General features: G+C 52.8%; 10 protein-coding genes across 10 annotated transcripts; 4 read left to right on the top strand and 6 right to left on the bottom strand.

The window, feature by feature from the left end:
- Positions 1-209: 209 nt before the first annotated feature.
- Positions 210-1235, bottom strand: K460DRAFT_405032 (uncharacterized protein; the record flags this gene model as incomplete). Its single annotated transcript, XM_040936792.1, has 3 exons — positions 210-563; positions 614-1034; positions 1087-1235. 3 exons carry the CDS (start codon positions 1233-1235, stop codon positions 210-212), a joined length of 924 nt encoding a protein of 307 aa, XP_040787310.1.
- K460DRAFT_365707 (uncharacterized protein) lies at positions 1086-2001 on the top strand. Its single transcript, XM_040933230.1, has one exon. The coding sequence runs from the start codon at positions 1392-1394 to the stop codon at positions 1785-1787; it is 396 nt and encodes a 131-aa protein (XP_040787311.1). The 5' UTR covers positions 1086-1391; the 3' UTR covers positions 1788-2001.
- Positions 2002-2543: 542 nt separating this feature from the next.
- On the bottom strand, positions 2544-6589 carry K460DRAFT_365708 (uncharacterized protein). Its single transcript, XM_040933231.1, has one exon. It carries the CDS (start codon positions 6116-6118, stop codon positions 2894-2896), a length of 3225 nt encoding a protein of 1074 aa, XP_040787312.1. The 5' UTR covers positions 6119-6589; the 3' UTR covers positions 2544-2893.
- A 2062-nt stretch (positions 6590-8651) lies between these two features.
- Positions 8652-9636, bottom strand: K460DRAFT_97904 (uncharacterized protein). Its single transcript, XM_040938853.1, has 3 exons — positions 9253-9636; positions 8785-9197; positions 8652-8729 (listed from the first exon to the last, which is right to left on the bottom strand). The coding sequence occupies exons 1-2, from the start codon at positions 9407-9409 to the stop codon at positions 8785-8787; spliced, it is 570 nt and encodes a 189-aa protein (XP_040787313.1). The 5' UTR covers positions 9410-9636; the 3' UTR covers positions 8652-8729.
- An 816-nt stretch (positions 9637-10452) lies between these two features.
- Positions 10453-11509, top strand: K460DRAFT_285110 (uncharacterized protein; the record flags this gene model as incomplete). Its single annotated transcript, XM_040928785.1, has 4 exons — positions 10453-10748; positions 10784-10920; positions 10971-11101; positions 11150-11509. 4 exons carry the CDS (start codon positions 10453-10455, stop codon positions 11507-11509), a joined length of 924 nt encoding a protein of 307 aa, XP_040787314.1.
- Positions 11510-11699: 190 nt separating this feature from the next.
- On the bottom strand, positions 11700-12278 carry K460DRAFT_284434 (uncharacterized protein; the record flags this gene model as incomplete). The annotated part of the gene is made up of 1 exon (XM_040928735.1): positions 11700-12278. The coding sequence occupies one exon, from the start codon at positions 12276-12278 to the stop codon at positions 11700-11702; it is 579 nt and encodes a 192-aa protein (XP_040787315.1).
- Positions 12279-12423: 145 nt separating this feature from the next.
- On the top strand, positions 12424-13523 carry K460DRAFT_416133 (uncharacterized protein). The gene is made up of 2 exons (XM_040937773.1): positions 12424-12774; positions 12830-13523. The coding sequence occupies exons 1-2, from the start codon at positions 12573-12575 to the stop codon at positions 13228-13230; spliced, it is 603 nt and encodes a 200-aa protein (XP_040787316.1). The 5' UTR covers positions 12424-12572; the 3' UTR covers positions 13231-13523.
- Positions 13524-14465: 942 nt separating this feature from the next.
- K460DRAFT_365716 (uncharacterized protein) lies at positions 14466-15262 on the bottom strand. The gene has a single exon (XM_040933232.1). It carries the CDS (start codon positions 15251-15253, stop codon positions 14678-14680), a length of 576 nt encoding a protein of 191 aa, XP_040787317.1. The 5' UTR covers positions 15254-15262; the 3' UTR covers positions 14466-14677.
- Positions 15263-15598: 336 nt separating this feature from the next.
- K460DRAFT_405039 (uncharacterized protein) lies at positions 15599-16134 on the top strand (the record flags this gene model as incomplete). Its single annotated transcript, XM_040936793.1, has 2 exons — positions 15599-15773; positions 15887-16134. The coding sequence occupies 2 exons, from the start codon at positions 15599-15601 to the stop codon at positions 16132-16134; spliced, it is 423 nt and encodes a 140-aa protein (XP_040787318.1).
- Positions 16135-16967: 833 nt separating this feature from the next.
- On the bottom strand, positions 16968-17546 carry K460DRAFT_405040 (uncharacterized protein; the record flags this gene model as incomplete). Its single annotated transcript, XM_040936794.1, has 1 exon — positions 16968-17546. The coding sequence occupies one exon, from the start codon at positions 17544-17546 to the stop codon at positions 16968-16970; it is 579 nt and encodes a 192-aa protein (XP_040787319.1).
- Between the last annotated feature and the right edge of the window lie 1301 nt (positions 17547-18847).

Consider the following 18847-nt stretch of genomic DNA (forward strand, 5'->3'; position numbering starts at 1 on the left):
ATGTAAGACGAGGTGCAATTCCGAGAAGTCACACAAGGAGTAAAGAAAGGTGCAAGCTGTGTGTATACATGTCATGATATCTATTATTCACTACCAGAAGAATATGTGTTTCCCCTCAAGTTGCCTTCTTCCCATTGACACTGATCCTGCCAGGTCAAACGTTAACAAGCACCAGATTTCTGCAGTTCCCAGCAATACCGACCAGTAACCTAGAACATGCGGTTCAACTCCATGCGCTTCTTGAGCCTGTATGCAATAGCTCGCTTCCTGGTAGCAGCGCTCTGAGTAAATGCCACAGAGCCGCCAAAGGGACCAGCCGCAGCGCCGTTACGCACGCGCATGACGCAGACGTTAGGGGTGCCAGCAACGGTAGCATCGCAGGTCATTCCTGCTGGCATCTGAACTTGCATGTCAAACTCAGTGTTCGTTGCGAGGGAGATGCCCTGAACACCGAGGCCAGGAACGTCCTTGGTCACCGTGGCAGACTGCATGGCAGCCTCATCTGTTCCACCAGATGTGCCATCAACGTCGGCGGTGAACGGTCCCGCGCCGTCCTGGTTGATCTAAACTTTGTTAGACAACGCCTTTGAGAGGAGGTTGGAGCAAAGCTTACCTGTCGAAGAGTCATGGTGACAGTACCATCATCCGCACAAGTGGGCAAGCCGGAAGACTGGCCCGCACCTTGTGCGGCCGCAATACGTGCCTCTGGGGGACCGTTGACCTTGTCGCCACCACCACCGAGCAGGCCCTTGATACCAGTAGCTCCAGCATTACCACCAGCACCGCCGCCGCCGCCAAAAAGACCGGCCAGAAGCTGACGCTTCTGGGCATTTTGGGGAATGTTGTCCTCCACACCGACACTACCAGAGGCTCCGTTGTTTGCTGGCGGTGCGGCGCCAGCGCCCATGAAGGCACCAACCATCACAGAAGCATCGACTAGGCCGTTGCCTTGTGTACGACCGAGGGGAGTAGCCTTGCCACTCGCAATTTCCCTGTCGCGAATGATCGCCGTGTCTGCCTGAGATCCGCAGCCGCTAAGCTATGAGTTAGCACCAAAGTACACAAAGCTAATCGTTGCAGTCTTACTTGGAAGAGCAGTCTCTTGGAGTTCCGTCTTGAATCGTCAAGCCAGGCATGTTGACACCATTGGCTCCCTTGACCTCGGTGACCACGCCGTGGGCCGAAACGCAGGCCGCAAATGCGGCAACGATGGTGAAAGACTGCGAGATATACATTTTGAATTAGGATATTAATTCGAGATCAACTCGGTATTGAAAGGCAGGACGGATGGAAAAGAGAAAGCGAGAAGCGAAGAGCACCAGGCCGAAGAAGAGAGGAATAGACAAGAAAGCTGAAGAAGTTGATTGCTGGTTATGGTCAGATATGTCGCCATGGACACTGCCTCTTATACTCTTCTTTCGCTCCAGCTAAACCTTAGCTACAGTTCAGCCTTACAGCCAATTACCATTTTTGGCACTCTCGGAACAGTCAGTCTACCACAGCGGAATGTCAGATCGTCATGGGTGCAACCCGGAATCTGCTTCAGAGATGCCTCTTCCAAAGCCCAGTCCACGAGACCAAACGTGCTTGGCTACGAGCAAGCGTTTCCCTCCAGCGCTTGGCTATCGCGGAAGGCCAGTCCCCAGGCCTTGACAGGTGCCAATGTTCGCGCACTTGGTTTCATTCTAAACCTAGCGAAGGTGGGTTGGAGGCGCCAAGGCGCAAACCTTCAATGCGATGGTGCCGAAACGCAACATCGAAGGTCGGATCTTGGACAGTCCGGGTAGGTTAAGCCTTTTGGGGGGGCCTGAATAATACTCAACACCGGATACTTTGAACTTGACTTTCACGAAGCAAGTTTCCTCTAGTTTGAGTTGCTGCTGTATAAGTTGATTCCAACACTATCCACGTCGTCTCCTAATTTCACGATGCATCTTGCAAAGCTGTCTATTAATAGCCCATACTTCCTCTGCAACCCCGTCAGATCAAATCGAAGCCAAGTCACGACAAGCAAAACAGCCAAGACAAACTATGCGTTTCCAATTTTAGCGTTCCAGAAGGTCGGTGTTCGCGAGCATGTCCGCAAAAGGGTTTTGCACTTGTTCGTAGGTGTTGCAGGCCCGTCGCCCTAGCGTTTCACCAAACGATCACAGTCGATCTTTCAAACATGTTATGCTTGGTTTCGCAAACTCAATACTTGCGAGGCTGGATACTTTGTTCATGGTGCGGCGAGGCTGGGATCTGAAGCCGAGGCGATCGACGGAAAGGGTGGCTGTGCTTGTTTTGTGAGGTTGGTAAGTCGGCGGGTCGAGATGTTGTTGAACTAGTGATGCACTGCGGTCGGTGACTTTGGAAATCATCTACGCAGTTTTCGCTTTGCTTATGTTTTTAGTGCAGAGAGCGCTATGAGCTTTTTGCATTTTCTTCTCACTACTGAGCGTACTCTTCCATGTCCGCCCAGATCTTACCTTCGGTCGATAGGGTCATGAGATGATGCTCTAAAGAAAAAGGCCGCACAGGACGAAGGTCGAGAACGGATATGAGCCCAAGCAATACTGTCAACGTGAAAACAGCAGATCATCAAATATCAGAAGAGAGGTAGACTACAAAGTACAACCAATGGCAATCCATCGCCAACATTCGACGGCGTGAACAGAGCTTCAGCTTACATACGTAACAAGGTCAGTACATCTAACCGTCGCAGACGACAGTATATACAAACACCAACAACAATAGCACTTGCTTTCGTTCCGTCGTACGCCTCTACAGCGCCGTGGTATACCCGTATCCCTAACATTCGCAGGTTGAACATGCAAACTGTCGACTACAAGTCAAAAGCCTCCCAAAGACGCCCCCGCTAAATCGAACGCAACTCAACTCCATTGAACTCCAATCAGTCCAATCCACTCCCCGTCCCCCTCCTCTGTGCCTGTGGCCTCCCGCTAATACTCGATCGATGCCCCCGCGGCACACCCCCGCCATGCCCATGCATCATATCGAGATCCACCGGCGTCCCAGCGCCGAGGGCAAAACCGTACGCCTCGGCATTGGCCTGTGCAAACGCACCGTCATCACCCATGGTGGGAGGCTCGACATTGAACGGTACAAAGTAACTGCTCATGGGATCGAAGAAGTTATTGTTAGCCATACCCATGGCTTCGAGATTCCAAAAGGCGTTGTTGAAGTCGGCGGATAGGTCAGGGAAGGGCGACATGTCCATTTGGTGGCCCGGGTGGACGATGGTGGGCGACGTGTTGAGCATGGGGAGGTTGCTGTGGTGTTGATGGTGCTGATGGGGATGATGTCCTGCGAACTCGGCCATGAATTGTTGGGAGGGTGTGTGTTGGTGTTGTGCTTGTGCTTGTGCTTGTTGTGCGAAGAGCGCTGCAGGGTCAAATCCAGCGGCGATAGCTGCTTCTATCGCGTCTTGGGAAGCCAAGTTGGCTTGGCTCATCTGTTGCTGCGGCTGGAGGCGCGCTGGGTGTCTTGGTTGGCTCAGGTTGTTAGGCCGTTGCATGTGTGGGGAATCTGTATGCACTGAGGTTGGGGCGTCAGATTTTGAGACAGACTTTGACTTGTTCTTGCGGGCTTGCTTGCGTTGCTGGTCGGCCTTGGTCGGTGGCGATAGCGACGCGAAGAACTCTTCGACACTCTGGAGGTCGCTCTTCTGGCCCAGGACAGCGTCGGTACCCGGCTCGTTCGGAGTTGATTCAGCTGCATCTTCGTAGTCTGTCTTCGAAACGCCATGTGGGTATCTGTCGAACCAGTCCCCGTACTGGAAGATGCTACCCTTCTTCTTGTCCCCTGTCACGTTCGGCCCCTTGAGCTGTGCGTCTGCGTGTTGTCGATACAGTTCCTTCAAGTTCTCTGCAATGTAGTGAAACATGCCCCAATACTTCTTCATCTTGGTCAAGTACTTTACGTTGTAAGCAAGGTACTTTTTTGACTGCGTCTCGAGTTTTGGGTTCTTTGAGAAGACGCCATGGACATGGACAGTCGAGGAGAAGAAGGCAGAATAACCGGCGAACGGTGCCACGACATTGTGATCCATGGCCTCGTTGATGAGCATTGAAATCTGGTTCGCAGCATCGAGCGCAGTGCGGGCGGACTCGGTGAGGAAGTCGTGCGGCATGTCTTTTGGTGGCCGACTGCCTGCTGTTGACGGTAGGGCGAAGCGATGCATAAAGAGCATTACCTGTTGCCATAAGATATGGAGGTAAAGGAAAGAGTTTGCCGTCTTGCCAATAGCGTGGCTCTTGAGGTTTTCTGGAGTGTATACAAGCATTTCAGGCAGCGACACCTTGAACTCTCTGGCCTCCTTCCTAATTTTGTGGTAGGTTGAATCCGACGACCACATTGGTTCTGCTTCACGCTCCTTGCCACCTAGATTCACGTACTTGATAACCTTGCCCCATATGCACACCAGCCTTATGGTGTATGCTGAGACACCCATGTTGTCGCGTGAATTCGCTAGTTGACCGCTGTCTGGTGGGACCGGATTTGGCACGTTACCTTCTAGATTCTCTGTTGGCGCATGGATTTCGTGGATATATAAATGTTCTTTGACAGGTAATTGCACTTCGACGTACTGCTCGTGTACGAACAGCGGTCGATCGGTTCCTGACGAGTTGAAGCGGTCCATGAGGAAACATGACCACATAGTCCGCCGTCGAATCTCACGATCTGTCGCACTCAATGGTTTCCTGTCGGCCTCGCTAACGAGCGGATCGTATTCGTTCTCCTTGTGTAGTTGCAGAGCGTACGCCATCCGCTGCGCCATACCCCCAAACATCCAACTCCGCCCGCCTTGACATGTGCCGAACTCGTGAAGTCCTAGTAGTAGGTAAACGATGAGAATTGTAATGTTGGGCGAGTCGTATCGTTTGAGTGCAATCTCCCGCGCCCGCTCTGCCCAGTTGTCGCCTCGTAAGAAGCACGGCTCCGACCGTAATTGAGGATGTGTGGAGAAACGCGCGGATATGGCACACATGGCTAGTAGGAGTACTGGCGGCACTGTGCCAGCTGCCAATCTCCTCATAAAGCTCGGCTTGTGGAGAAGCGGGTAGCTCTGACCGTAGACGTAGTCGAAGTAGACTTCGGCCAGATGCTCTTGGATTTCTCTCGATGGTAAGCTCTCGGCACCATCGGTTAGAAGCTTGGTGTCGTAAGATTCTTTTCCGCGAGACCCTGGTCCTGCGGAGGTGTCCGGATCTGCTCCTTTCGATCTAGACCAATCGTCCAGCTCGCTGCCAAAAGCTTCTTCTGCTGCGCGCTTCTTGGTGGTTGGGGTCTTGGGCGGGGCTCCCGGAATGGCGGGTTTGACCACAGACCTGCCCACATTGGCGACCGAAGGCAAGCTCTCCTTGGGTATCAGCTTGACAACACGGTCCTCCATGCGCTTCAGCCGCTTGTCCAGCATGGCCATGTAGTCTGTTCTTGGTGCTGCCTTTCTGGTGGTGACCTTGTAGACGCACGGTATTCTGCTCCTCAGACAGTGCTTGCAGGCTGGCTTCTCGCCCGAGCAGCGAATCTTCTTCCGCCGACAGGCGATGCATGCGAGTGGCAGCCTCTTCCTCTCCTTGCCAGCCTTTGTCTTCATCTCGCTCCACAGTGGCGGGTCCTGGGTGTCATCTTTGCTCCTTCTCGATGTGGTGGAGTGATCGGTGCCGTCGTTTCCGCTGAGCTTCATGGCAAGGGCAGTCGCCTCGCTCATGTCTCCTATGGCTAGCAGGCCAAGCGTAGGCGCGCTCTCGGGACTGGTGTTGTTCCCGTCGTGCAACATGTTCCGCGGACTCGCCCCGATGCTCATCCTATGTACACGCACGCTGGCGAGATTCTCCTCGCTCAGATTGCCCACGCTTCCTCTGTCCTCTCCATAACCAGTCTCCATCTTGGGCTGGACCTCATCAAAGGCGGCACTGAATCTGTCCGTCTGGGCGAATGCCATGTCGAAGTCGGCAAAGGTCGACATGATGTTGGCTGGGCTGGTCCCAATGGGGTTCGGGGAGGCTCGGAGCTCAGGCAGGCCGTATTCGTTCAGTGTGAGGGCGTCGTCGTGGTCGAAATGGGGGTGCGAGGGCGTGGCCATGGTGGTTGCGCTTGCGCCGGCGTCGGCCATTCTCTCGACGCTTGCGTCTCTATGCTGCCGCGAAGCGTACAGCAGCTTTACATCGAAGTCGGACTTGTGCTGTTTCTTTTTTTGGTCATGTACTCGTACAAAGCAAGGCGCAAGACCACATGGCAGGCTAGTGCAAGCGTCGAGTCTCGGCGTGGTGCGTTGAAATCGGGGGTGGTGGATGGTCAAGTCGAAGCTGTGGGGGCGCTAGCGTGTATATCTAGTACCGGTAGGGCTCTCGCAGCTTGATGTGGGGAAGAACAGGCAGGTGAGCACGCAAGAGAAAGAGAGAGCACAAAGGAGCAGCGGAGACGACTCGGGCAGAAGCAAAGGCAGAGGCAAAGGAAAGGCTCAACGATGACAGGCAGTGATGTAGGCACGACGCCCGGGTCCAAGTGGGCGCCCGCCCGCTCGCTCGCTCGTTGACATAGACTATGACCGCACCCGCAATCCATCCCATGTCGTATGCACAGGGGAAGGGGACGGGAGCATAGCTTGCATGTATAATAGCGCCGACAGGATTCGCAGCCCTCCTCAGCCGTCGAGGTCCGATTAACTTGAACCTCGTCGGCGCACTTGTGGACAGGCCGTAGAGTGGCCGTAGCAGAGGCGCAATCCTGTCTCTCCCCACATGGGCCACCCTCGTAGTCTGCGACCTAGACTATGATTATTCAGACATCACAAAGCAGCCTCGGGACTAGAAGCCCTCGGCCCGCCAGAGACCCCGTGACCGCTGCTGATTGTTCAAGCGGCCTCACTCATCTAGAGTAAATGTCTGTACTGCTCCACAGGTTGCCTGTCACGACGAGAGCATGGATACAAGGCGGCGGCGGGTCCCTCGCCTACTAATGGCCCTTTTGCGGGGTGCTGCCTCCAGATGTGAGGCCACGCGCTGCATATGCATATGAGGCTGTCATCAACCCCATTAACCCATATTTCCTATATTTCTATATTTCCCTCTATTTCCACATTCATTCCACTGCGCGACCGTTGTAATCTCCGACTTCGCTAGAGCCGCTGCCCATCCGCCGATCGCCTAACCTCACCACCTTCTAAATGTCCGCTTCCAGCCCATCACGAGCACGCACAAACACACATTGGGCGAGAATTCCATTTGGAGGACCCACGTAGAAGCCGCCGGGAGAAGGCGTTTCAGGCGTCGGGCAATTGTTCCGTAACAACGTTGTAACTTAGTTTTAGTTGTCTGTCAAGTTGCGTTGATTCGAGCGACACCAGGATGCCCCTTCGCTCAGATGCTTCTTCTTTCTAGAAGCACGGCCCCTCCTCGCAACCATATCTTGCAGCTCAGGACTTTGTTCCCTCTTCTGGCTCGATTTCCTGCTCATCCGTTTGGGCCTTACAGCGAACAGGTCCTTGTCGAGCCAGCTGCGAGGGTCCTGGCTCTCTCTCTTCTTCCACCATATGAATACTTGATTTAGCCAGAACTTCACCTGGGTAGTAGTCTCCACATCTCTCATCGCCAACCTGCTCTCGCTCCACCAGCTCCTGTGCAACCCTCACCGCCATCACATCAAAACATGCCTTTACACAAATTACCTGCAAATTCCTCGTCATCCACTCGTCTATCAGAGCGAATCCTCTTCCCAGCCGGACCTGATCCGGCGTGCACGCGGTTGCAGCTGGCCCGTTCGTCCGTACACTCGTCTCCCAACGCATGCAGCGCCATGTCATGCGAGGAAAGATAGACAGGCTTACCAGACACGAAATCATGGGGTAGGCCTGTCTGTTTGCACGCGACAGGCTGGGGAAGTCGGCAGCAGATCTTGGAACCGCAGATCAGGCGCCCGCGCACTCCGGAACTCTTCAACGCCTTCTTGTCTCACCCGTTTGGAACTAGCCTATCAACACCTTCCAAGGTTGAGGTGCCTCCCCGATGCTACTGTACTGTACCACCTGCATGTCGAGCTGTGGGTCTGCAATAGTGGGGTGTATATAACGTCTATATGGTTCTTATCGCCATGTGTGGAATAAACAGCCTCGACAGTAAGGCCAAACGTAAAGCCCTTAGTAACCAGACAATACTTGACGCCTTAACAGCCACGCCGCGATATCATTCTAGTCGCTGTTTACACCCGCGCCACACATGGATGGAACATACATGTTGCTGCCTGTCGGGGTAATATTCAGCACTTTTCATATTGTATGACTGACTCACTTACCCACGATGACAAGAGGGTCAAGTGCATACATTCTCCATGTAAGATACCAGGGGCATGTAAGCATTACTCGATTGATCTGCTTGTCATCTTTCTTAAAAAAACCGCAGCGAGAAGTCACATATGCCATCCACCGTGATTAAACTGTACCCTCAGAATAGTTCATCAAATGCACGGTCACCATGAATTAGTTCCAGCACGTTGAGCATGACCACACATTCAAGGAGCGACATTCTTCATTCATCAAGATTCTACCAAACGAGCGACTTGATCATCACTTGATCCTTGTTCCAACGACCCGCCATACTCTCATCACCAGCCAGCCAGCCCCCTTTACTCGCAGCAGCATCAGAATCTGCCGCACGTAGTCCATCCCTCGAGCCTCAGCCCAAGTCTACTCAGCCATACCGGGATAGTTGCCATAGTCGGTATACGGACTGCCGCCACGTTAGCAATGATATAAGCTGACTAGCAACCAACAGCTCTGCAGACCTACTCGTATTTCCCATACCAGTTATTAGGCAGTGTACCGGCAGCCGCAGAGTCAGGGGAAGACGCCATCTCCGCTGCATCAGGATGGTTCACATCGCGCTTCATATCGTCCGTGGCAGTGGCAGTCATGGGGTCGAGCATCATGGAGTCCGTCATCAGCATGTCGCGCTTCTCTTGGGCCATCGGGTCGTAGGGCGACGCCGGGTTAGCAAGTTCCTCTCCCTTCGTCGCCATCATGGCGTTATCCATCATCATGTTGTCGCGCTTCGTGGCCTTGTCCATCTCTTCCATCATCGCCGCCGCAGAGTCGACTGCCGCAGAGTACGGCCCGTAGAGCGCGTACGGCGTGTAGCTCAAGTACTTGATGTCGCTGGCTTGGCCCATGTTGCCATCGCGCTTCATGTTCATAGCTTCTGTAAAAGGCAATCAGTGATGTTGTTCAAGCTAGAGTTGGATGTGGAGTGCTACCATTCTGCATCTTAGCAGCCTCCTGCTCGACTGCGCTGGAGTAGGGGTTGTACCCTGCGTATGGCGCGTATGAGCCGTAGCTGCCATCGTGAGCCATTTCGACCGGAACAGCCGCAGCGAAGGCCGCTAGACTGGCGAGAACGAGTTCGAAATGCATGGTGGAAGTGGAATTGTGCTATGAAGTGGAAGCGATTTGGAGTCTCAGTACCCGTTGATGATGAACTGGGTCGTGATGACAGACTACCTTGGCCACAGAAGTCACCTTTTGTAGACACTCTTGTGTGTGAAATACAGCCAGCGATTGCGAGCTATGAGTCGATCATAGCGAACATGGCGTGAGGTGGGACTGGTGAGTATACAAACAACGCATTTCTGCGCTCTGCTGTACAGCTCATAGTAGTCACAGTGGGCGCCGCTCTATACAATGCAATGAGAACCAATGCTCCATGTCGCCCAAAGGCACAGGTTACCTCGAGATGAAGTTGTTCCTGAATTCTTTGGAGCCACGTTGGAAGTTGCAAAGGGAAGCCGGCCATCTGCCCATTGAGCAAACAAACCTTATCGCTACTCCTGAGCTCCCGGGAAGTCGACTGAGGATGATACGTGCAGGACTAATTTGTGCTGGTACAGATGGGGCCTTGTGTAAAAACACGTCCAACTAAACAGAGTGTTGATTGTATATCGTACAATCGATCGTCATGATGTGTGGACGACGAAAGGCGAGACCATTTGCTCACCTGTTCACTAGTCAGTGTTGAGGTAAACTGGCATACTAAGCTCCCCGCATTACGTTGCAATAGCAATCTACGAGCGCAACACCCACTCCCGATCCCGTTGTCGTAATCCAGCTGGTTTGGTGTGATAGGATGCATCTTATGGTATTTGTAGTGGGAAACGGCTTCAGCGTCCAACGGGAAACGTGCGTGGCACATCTGAAGTGTGCCACGACGCACCTTCCCGTGATACCCGCCAGATGTTGTAGTACTCACAGTCTATTCGAAAACTGGGTGTACCTGATAGGTAATCTGTGAAAGTCAATGGCTGTGGACAAAGATTTCGGCATAACGACCGCGCATGGCGTGCAATTGATGAAGCCTGGTTCTCGCACCGGAGAATCTCCAAACACTGTGGCCTCGTCTGGCTTCGTTCCTCCTCGTGAAGCCCGATCAGACCTCCATGTTCTGGGGTGTATCGCCCACAATGTTCACCGACCTCTTTCGCTCCCGTCCTAAGCATACGCGCCTGCCGCAGCACGACGCGGAGAGCCTTGACAGCGACACGCTCTTGCCCTCTTCTTCCTCAACAACTTCATTGCCCCTCAAGATACCCGCTCTCGATCGTTCCAACCGTGATATCCAGGTGGCCGTGAAGACCCTCTTGCTTTGCACTTTTGTATATCTCGGCGCCGCACTGTGGATAGCTTACAGCGTTCACAAGACTACATTCGTAGCCAATGCGGACGACTTTTGCTTGCATCATGTTTCGCTATATTGTGAGTGTGAAGGGGTACTGCTGAGTTCTGGCTAATCAGTGTAGCGCCGGTCGTCAAGGAGGTGAAGCCGAATTGGCATACGCAGCTGTTCAACGGGAGCTTTCTGCATGAGAATGTCTATCGACAGTCAGCGGGACCAGAAGTAGATGCTGCATGGGAGGCTCTGGGCGTGAATTGTAAGTCGCAAAGTTAACAGAGTAAAGTAATATCTAAATAAGATTTCTAGATCGAAGCGTCGTTGTTCCGCTGGACGAAGCAGAAGCGACGGGGCTGCGCCACGACCAAGTAAAGGTCAGTCAAGAGTACGGTGGTGGGTTTCCGGGAAATGTCGAAGGGCTACATCACCTACATTGCCTGGTAAGTGCCAGAGTGAGATGCCACAGGAAATGTATTTACATATGGCAGGATCTGCTGCGCAAGACGCTCCATTGGAACTACGACTACTATCTCGCCAAAAAAGACGGCCCGTTCGTGAACAGCGAATACATTGTGCGCGTTCATACAACGCACTGCTTGGACATCTTGAGGCAGGTACTGATGTGCAATCCCGACGTGGGAGTGCTCGGACAGGTTTGGTGGCAGCCAGAAGACGTGCCACACCCGATGCCATTTGTTGACTTCAACACCAAACACCGATGTCGCGATTATGAGTCGATCAGGTCGTGGGCAGAAGCGAACCAGTTGCCGCCGGAGAAGGAGGTAGACATGAGTCGCTTCTACGAGATGCCGAAGCCAGGAGACATGATCTACCCTTCCATTCCTTAGAGGGTGATCGCCGCTGGTAACGCACGTTAGTTAGTCGGCGTATGATAGCAACTGATAGTTTTGTTTCATCAACAGGTGATCCTGGTGCCTTCATCCAAGACCACGCGTGAGTTTGGTGTCTTCAGGTCGCATTCTTGGGCTTGTTCGCCTTAACATATGCTTCTAAGAAGATAGACAGTATGAGTCATGCTCAGTTCTGTCGAGGTTTGACAATCCCGTCATGGACGATATAGTAGACGACGGTGCTGTCAGAGTCTACTGTGCCCAATACCACTCTCTTTGTAGTCCTCCAAGGGTTGGCTGGGGTTTCTTGCTCGGGTGCAGAGGCTTCAAAGGCCGGCGGAACCATGCTGATGGCGTCGAAGACGGCGGCCAGTCTGCGCAGCGTCCATTTCTCGTTCAACCGGGTAGGCAGAATCCATTCGCGCTCTGGCTGTGCCTTGACATCCAATGTGTTGCTCTCGCCTGCTTTCTTGCGGCTGTCGGCCTTCTTCAGCAGCTCGACTTGTTCATCGGGATGCACATAGAGGCGCTGCGCCGACAAGCCAGAGACCAGCGGGCGGGGTAGAGGCTCGTTGGTGACGGGCGAATGCGTGTGCACCTGCAGGTCCGTCCAGTAATGCTGGTACTGGAGGTTGTGCAGTATCTGTCGGGCAAGCGACTGCTCATTCGGAAGGTGCGTAGTACTTGTAAGCGGGGCAGGGTCTGATACGAAGGATTGCAGCGGGGACGGGACGATGGCTGGTTTCGAGTTTGCGAGGGACGTCATGGTGGAGGCTTGGTAGAACAATGCTTGGGGGCGATTGGTGGTGCAGTGTTTCGCACGGTGATGGGGGTGAGAGGAAGCTGTGCTGTAGCGGGAAGGAGCGTAGATCTCCCACGAGACCCCACCACTCACAGCGGAGCGCCGAGAAGCAGAAAGTAGGCAAACGCGTCCCCGGGCCACGATCAAAGCCCTGTTTAAAGGCGCTTTCTGTCTTCTACATTCCTGTGTGATTACAACTAGGCTTTCTATTTCGAAGACTCCGGACTCAGATATCATCTTCAAGTCTTTACAACAGCCATGGTCGCCTCTATGTTGGCTCCCGCGTTGCTACTTCTAGCTAGCGCTGTTGCTGGTCAAGACACCCCCAGTGTCGTCACATCTGTCTCCATCAGCCCAGTTCCGACGACCGAGGGACCCTTCACCATCCAGACATCTGTTCCTGGTACGTTGACGACTACGCCTTGCTATGAGGTCTGCATTATGGAGCCATGCCCTGTGTGTGAGTAACCAAAACATCTCTAACTGCCTTTTGTGCGTTTGCTAATCTTTGCAAGGCTCAACAACGTTGCCCTCGGATAGCTTGATGAGCATCCCACCTGGCGAGACGCCTGAGCCAACTTCAGTCGGTCCAATCTTGACGAACCCTCTCCGTTCTTCAGTGACAGGCAACCTCTCTACTCCTCCAGGAGTGACACCTGAACCCACTTCAATTGCGTCCATCATCACGGACCCGTTGCTATCCTCAGCGACAGGTAACCTGTCTATTCCCGCAGGAGAGACCCCCCTCTCGACTGGCTCTCTGGACACTCCTGCCCCTTCGAGGTCAAGCCAGAGACCGAATGCGACCAGCTCAGCACCACCCCAACAGACTACGAATGCCGCGTCACCCGCGATGAATGGAGTGGGTGTGTCTTTTGTGGTTGCGTTGGCTGGGGTAGCCTTTGCGCTCCTCTAGTTCCTGGCGATGGCACAATCCCTTCTTGGCATAACCAAATCCGTGAAATTGCTTGTAGCTGGTGGAGGGAGGAAGAGAGGAAGGGAGGTCTACTAGTGTGATGAGTGACATGGAATGGACATGTGGGCTGATACATTGATACCCACGAATTGCGATAGCAGCATGGATTGGAGGCCTTGCTAGTTTGAAAGTTGGTCCTGATTAGCTTCAATATATTTTGCAACCATCCAGTGGCATAACAAAAGTGTGTGAATACATCCTCGTTACAAGATGCGAGACTGAATGGGGCTCTTTTTGCGTCTAACAGAGTATGTACGAACACGCCCGACAACTCGTTGCAACGACGGCAACTAGAGAACCAATCGACCTCGGCAGGGGTAAACCAAGCGTCCTCTATAGTTTCCTATGTTCTTCGCAACTAGCAGGAGTCCACCCTTCGCTGACAATTTGCTTAGTCAAGACACGGGTCATCTTCGGTGCTGAGGTCCCGAGGTCATCCCGCCGACGCTAATTAAGCGACCCCGTGATGTGGTGCACGCGCCATCCTCCATCGCATATAAAATAACTCGCACTCGCGGGCTTACAAAATTATACTTGTGAGCTCCTTTCCCCCCACCCCCTACGTTTGCAACTACTAACAACAATAGACCTTCTTGCGACTCACTGAGCTCAAGCATCTAGTGGTCTGTTGTCCTGATCTCCATTGCACAGCGGGGTATCTGGGGCAACACGAGCTTCCTTCGGGAATCTCGGCGGGGCAATTTTTGCTGGTCTGCACATTGTGCTTTTTACCTTTTTCATTGATTCTCGAGCCTGGCGCTCGAGATCGAGGAAGAAGATTTAGATCAACGTTGACTGCTGGGTATGCGTATGGGAAGGACTAAATGATGGAATCTGTTGTCAACGCGTAGCTGGAAAAAAGCCTCAACCTCGACCTCACGGTCGAGGTCGAGGTTGAGGGTTTTTTTAATGCTGAACAGGTCGGGTGGAGGTGGAGGTGGAGGAGGGGAAGGCTATTCCTAAGTTACTTATAGCTTCGCCGAAATAAAGTTGCCAGTTTACTGACAGCTTCGTTGGCTTGTCACTTGTGCAGAGTGGTTGATGTCTAGAGCCTCCAGAGGAGATTTAAATCCGCACCACACTCTGACGACCCACGCCTCTACCTCTATTCTGTCACGTTCAGTTGTACATAAACACATTTTTGAACAGATCCAAGTCGTGTTGTACACGTAAGGCTGGATGCTTTCAGATAAGTTTGGAGTTGCTAGATGACAGCACAAAAAAGTTGAAGCTATCCAGGGTCCAGCAACATGTTTACTGTTACAAGGCACAAAGTGGGATGTAGTCATCAGAGGTCATATACACAAAGTAGTCCCGAAAGAAGAAAGATTGCAGAGCATGGTCTTCTTCATTTGCTTTGTACCTTCAGTGCAGTCCAAGTGTTCATTCATCGACCTTCCTTGCCCAACACCTCAGCATCTGCTGGCTTCGTCGCAGCTTGTCCGTCTGCTCCCTCAATCTCAACAGGTTCCTCAATGCCCTCTACCTCATTAGCGCCATCCTCTTGCACAGCTTCCCCCATCCCCCCCTCAGCAAGCGCCCTGTACTTCCTCCGAGTCTTCTTCCCACTACTAGCCTTCTTCTTACTCTTCTCCCTCGCCCGCACCCTCGTCCGAGCATCCTGCCCCAACTCCATCTCCTCGATCCGATCCTGCAGGATCCTGCGCGCCATCTTCCTGTTGATCTCCCGGGACCTCGTGTCTTGGTACTTGACTACGATGCCGGTGGGGATGTGCTTGAGCTGCACGGCAGAAGACGTCTTGTTGATCTTCTGGCCGCCTGGGCCGCTGCCCTTGAGGAAGTTTTCTATAAGGTCGCCATCTAGGAGAGGCGTGCGCGGGGGCAGGGACTTGGAGAGCGTGGGTGTAGAGGTGCTGAACGAGCGGGCGGCGGCATTGCGGAGACTGGTGGTGGTTACGCGGATGCTGAAGAGCCGTGGGAGGAAGGATGGGAGGATAGACATTAATGCTAGGTCAGGGCTGGAGACGATATATCCTCGGCATCGCGATAGCATTGACGCATAGAATATTCGCTCGAGCTTCGCGGGCATTCGCGTTGCATGCATGAGTTTCGATGATAGCATTGAGTGGAATTAATCCGGAGCAGCTAGTTGCCCTGATCCCTGCTCCGTAGGCAAAAAAGTGGTCAGGTCCTTGAGCCAGAATGGCGCCCCCGACTTCCGCAATTCCCGACCATCGAGTTGTGCTTCCGCCATTGCAAACACACTTTGGTCGCGCAACATCTACAAATCGAGCGTCTTGGCGTTCTTCTTGTATAGTTTGGCCTTGTGCGTAGACTGAGAGTGTCTATGGTCGATTCTACATCCTTCGCAACCGTCATTCTCCTTGCTGCAGCCGCCTCGCTCCTCTTCGCCGCAATGCTCTACCCAGCTACTCTCCTCCGCTGGTTCCAGCGCAAGCGTTACCAATACGAAGTCACCTTCTCGCTATACATGTTGACATCGACTGAGAAGTTCATCTTCAGTACGTCTACCCATCACCCCATCCGCCCTACTACAAGATGACACGACCCCCTATCCCACCACTCTACAGACAACCTCTGCGAGACGAACAACCAGCTGACATTGGACTCGCAGACTCTGTATTATTCCTCCTCCTATCCCTCTTCATAATCGCCGCTTCGCTCTACCTACCCGAGCACCTTAACATCATCACGAGACGCCTATCCTATTACTTCTCCGGCAACGAAGACACGCTCGCCGCGAGCGCGCAGAAAGTCGGACAACAGGTCGTAGCGTCAAGCCTGTCGCCTAATGCACTTCTGCCTCAAAACGGGCTTGGAGGTGCATTGGCGGGCCAGGGGAGGGGCATCATGGACCCATAGGCCCTAGCACTCTAAGAGTCGCAGAAAGCTATTGACTAACGAGGTGTGAATACCATTGGTGTTGATTTATTAGAAATGAGAAAGGGGCGAGCTGAACTCGACGCATGCATGAATTGCGGCGTTGAGCGTGCGGGTGGAGCGTGCCGCGTTGCAACGCGTTGGAGTACTGTTGCTAGGGTTTCCGCTCTAGGATTTGTTGGCTTATTTTGGCTTGTCGTTGATAACGTCGGCTACTATCATATTTGCATGGGACGGTGTTGGCGTTACGTGAGTCTATATTGTGACGGGCTCTGTCTCTAGCTGAAGCAGGAGCATAGGCATAGAATCCAAACTAATGTTAATACTTTGCTATATGACATTTCCCACTCCATATAGCTGAGCTCAGACATGCCTCATGTGACATCACTTCATGTATTACTACCCTGACAGACATGGAATGTATAGTTGGCTATGATAAGAAACCGGGTGAGTGGAGCGTTGAAACATCATGCTCTGGTACCGGTGACGAGGTTTGAGATTGATTACTGGGGTCCGCTTAGGCCGCTCGGTAGAATGCGAGACAGTCTTCTAGAATTATTGTTCGGGATTGCCAACTATCACTGTTGTGCATCGGCTATAGAACAGAACCGAAAGGGTCGATCAGACAACTACCAATGCGAGTATCATCCACCAAAGAACGCGTACCTTTACCACCCAACGCACATCCATACTGAGCCGCCAGGACACCGAGACCTTTCTACACAAATACATGGTCGTACATAGCCACCACCCGCGGTCCAGAGGCAGAATGGATGACACTCCATCAACATCGATATTTACCAACACTGCCTGCATTACTTTCCAAAAAGCACACCAACAGCGTTTGCGAGTGCTGCCGTGGTGTAGTCGTTGAGAGTGACGAGGGCTGGAATGTCCTGCATGGCGTTCACATATGCTGGTCCAACGGCATCGTTATCGACAAGAAGCAATATGACTGGAATGCCAGCGATCAAGTCGTCTTCTGCAATCCTCCTTGAGATATCTCTCGCGAATCTGAGCTGCTGCTCGAAGGCTTGTTTGTTATGATTGATGACGCTGGCCGTAGCGCAAATGACAATCACTATGGCTCCACTGGTAGGCAGGAAGTCGGTGTGTATTTCCGTCATGCCATTGTCCAGCCGATAAGGAACATGTCGTACTTGTCGTGGTAGTGCCCGTCCCAAGGGCTCGAATGGATCCATATCCTTTGCTAGTGATGTGGAAGGAGGGTGTGGTACGAAGGGTGTAAAGAGTGTAATGACTTCTGCTTCGTTGAGGCGTCGTAATCGTTCGAGGGTCTCCGATGGGCAGCGTACAAGCTTTGCGTCGCCGGCTACTGAAGCACCGCGGAATAGTGCAGTGAGATTCGATTTGCTAGACGTGGGGGAGGACATCTTGGAGCGCTGCGATTTGGATAGTTTGGATGAAGACTTGCTTTTCCGGTCGCCCATGATAAACTGAGGCGAAAAGTCTCGAAAGGAACTAAAACAGCAGGTTTGACGTAACGATGCCACGTGGGATACACGGGAAATAGGATTGAAGACGAAGGATGGGAGGCGTCGAGTTTGTGGCCTTTTGACCGTCACCAGATCTGGCTCGAGCTCTCCTCCATGAATCCGAGTCTCTAGGTCGATATTGGGGCCAACTCAATGGTAAGACGCACGGAAGGAAAATGCTACACCCGTAGGAGGTTCGTAATCCTCTACCCAGCAGAAACCGCGCACAGACGATGAAGTGAAGTGGCAAGGAAGAGCGTCCCGGATATGACCAGCGTGGAGTACAAAGATGTAGCTATCCAAGGTTGTCCAGTGGTCATCCTAGGAGCCGTTGGACGGAGCGTTGATATTAAGTGCTGGCGGGTCGCCACTTGAACCGTGACCTTGCTGATGGTGCCCGAGATAACTTCAGATCCTCCAAGTCAATTAAGAAGGAGGTTCTAGAAGGACATGTCAATAGTATTGGAAGTAATGCTTGGGGTGGTACGACATAAAAGAAGGAGCAAGTAGTACAAGTCCTCGAGCATGCATGTACCGCGTGCCGAGAAAGAATGGCAGGCTTGAGCTGTCTAGCGGAAGGACTACCGACTGGAAGCGTTCTTCCTGAGTTCAAAGCTATGTATAGTTAACTCACTAGAAGGTCTACCATGGAGCGGTCACACAAAGAGGGTAGGGCCTCGACGGTTATATGTCAGTACGATGTGGTTGCGTCGGGTAGCAGCAGAAAACCGAATGTCGAGGTTGACGAGGATCATGGGTAGAAACCGCGCTTCTACCCGTGCTCGATATAGTTTCGACTATCGTAAAATGGCCAATCTCGTACAGCTGAGAGGCTCGTGTGCTGTTAAGATTGAGAAAGGATAGGCCATCCTCCTGACCGAAGACCCTCTTGGCCGGCCCGAAGAAGGGCCATCTATGCTGTGGAAGAAATTCTCGACCACTAAAGCTTACAGAACTGCCAGAAACCGGGGACAAGATCTGATACGGAATCTGGCCACATGTACGCCATTGTTCAATACATATAGCGCGAGCGGGGCGCTGCACGCTTTGAGGCAGCGTTGCAGAAGGCGTTGACCGTTTGGTCGCTGACCTGCAAGACGACGGACCACTCAGGGCTAGCGAAGGGTGCCAGAGCCAAATAAACTATCAATCAATGCTTGCTGTGTAACGTGAAATCTCAGGCTCTTGTGGCGATGGGT

The sequence above is a fragment of the Cucurbitaria berberidis genome, assembly GCF_010015615.1.
Source record: "Cucurbitaria berberidis CBS 394.84 unplaced genomic scaffold K460scaffold_3, whole genome shotgun sequence".
Taxonomy (NCBI): Eukaryota; Fungi; Ascomycota; class Dothideomycetes; order Pleosporales; family Cucurbitariaceae; genus Cucurbitaria; species Cucurbitaria berberidis.

Bases quoted from the DNA above. Each gene is read 5' to 3' on its own strand.
- K460DRAFT_365707 (XM_040933230.1), top strand. From the start codon at position 1,392: ATGGACACTGCCTCTTATACTCTTCTTTCGCTCCAGCTAAACCTTAGC.
- K460DRAFT_365708 (XM_040933231.1), bottom strand. From the start codon at position 6,118: ATGGCCGACGCCGGCGCAAGCGCAACCACCATGGCCACGCCCTCGCAC.
- K460DRAFT_97904 (XM_040938853.1), bottom strand. From the start codon at position 9,409: ATGCATTTCGAACTCGTTCTCGCCAGTCTAGCGGCCTTCGCTGCGGCT. The intron at 9,198-9,252 runs GTAGCACTCCAC...TGCCTTTTACAG, and splicing joins GGCTGCTAAGATGCAGAATG to AAGCTATGAACATGAAGCGC.
- K460DRAFT_416133 (XM_040937773.1), top strand. From the start codon at position 12,573: ATGGTCGCCTCTATGTTGGCTCCCGCGTTGCTACTTCTAGCTAGCGCT. The intron at 12,775-12,829 runs GTGAGTAACCAA...AATCTTTGCAAG, and splicing joins TATGGAGCCATGCCCTGTGT to GCTCAACAACGTTGCCCTCG.
- K460DRAFT_365716 (XM_040933232.1), bottom strand. From the start codon at position 15,253: ATGTCTATCCTCCCATCCTTCCTCCCACGGCTCTTCAGCATCCGCGTA.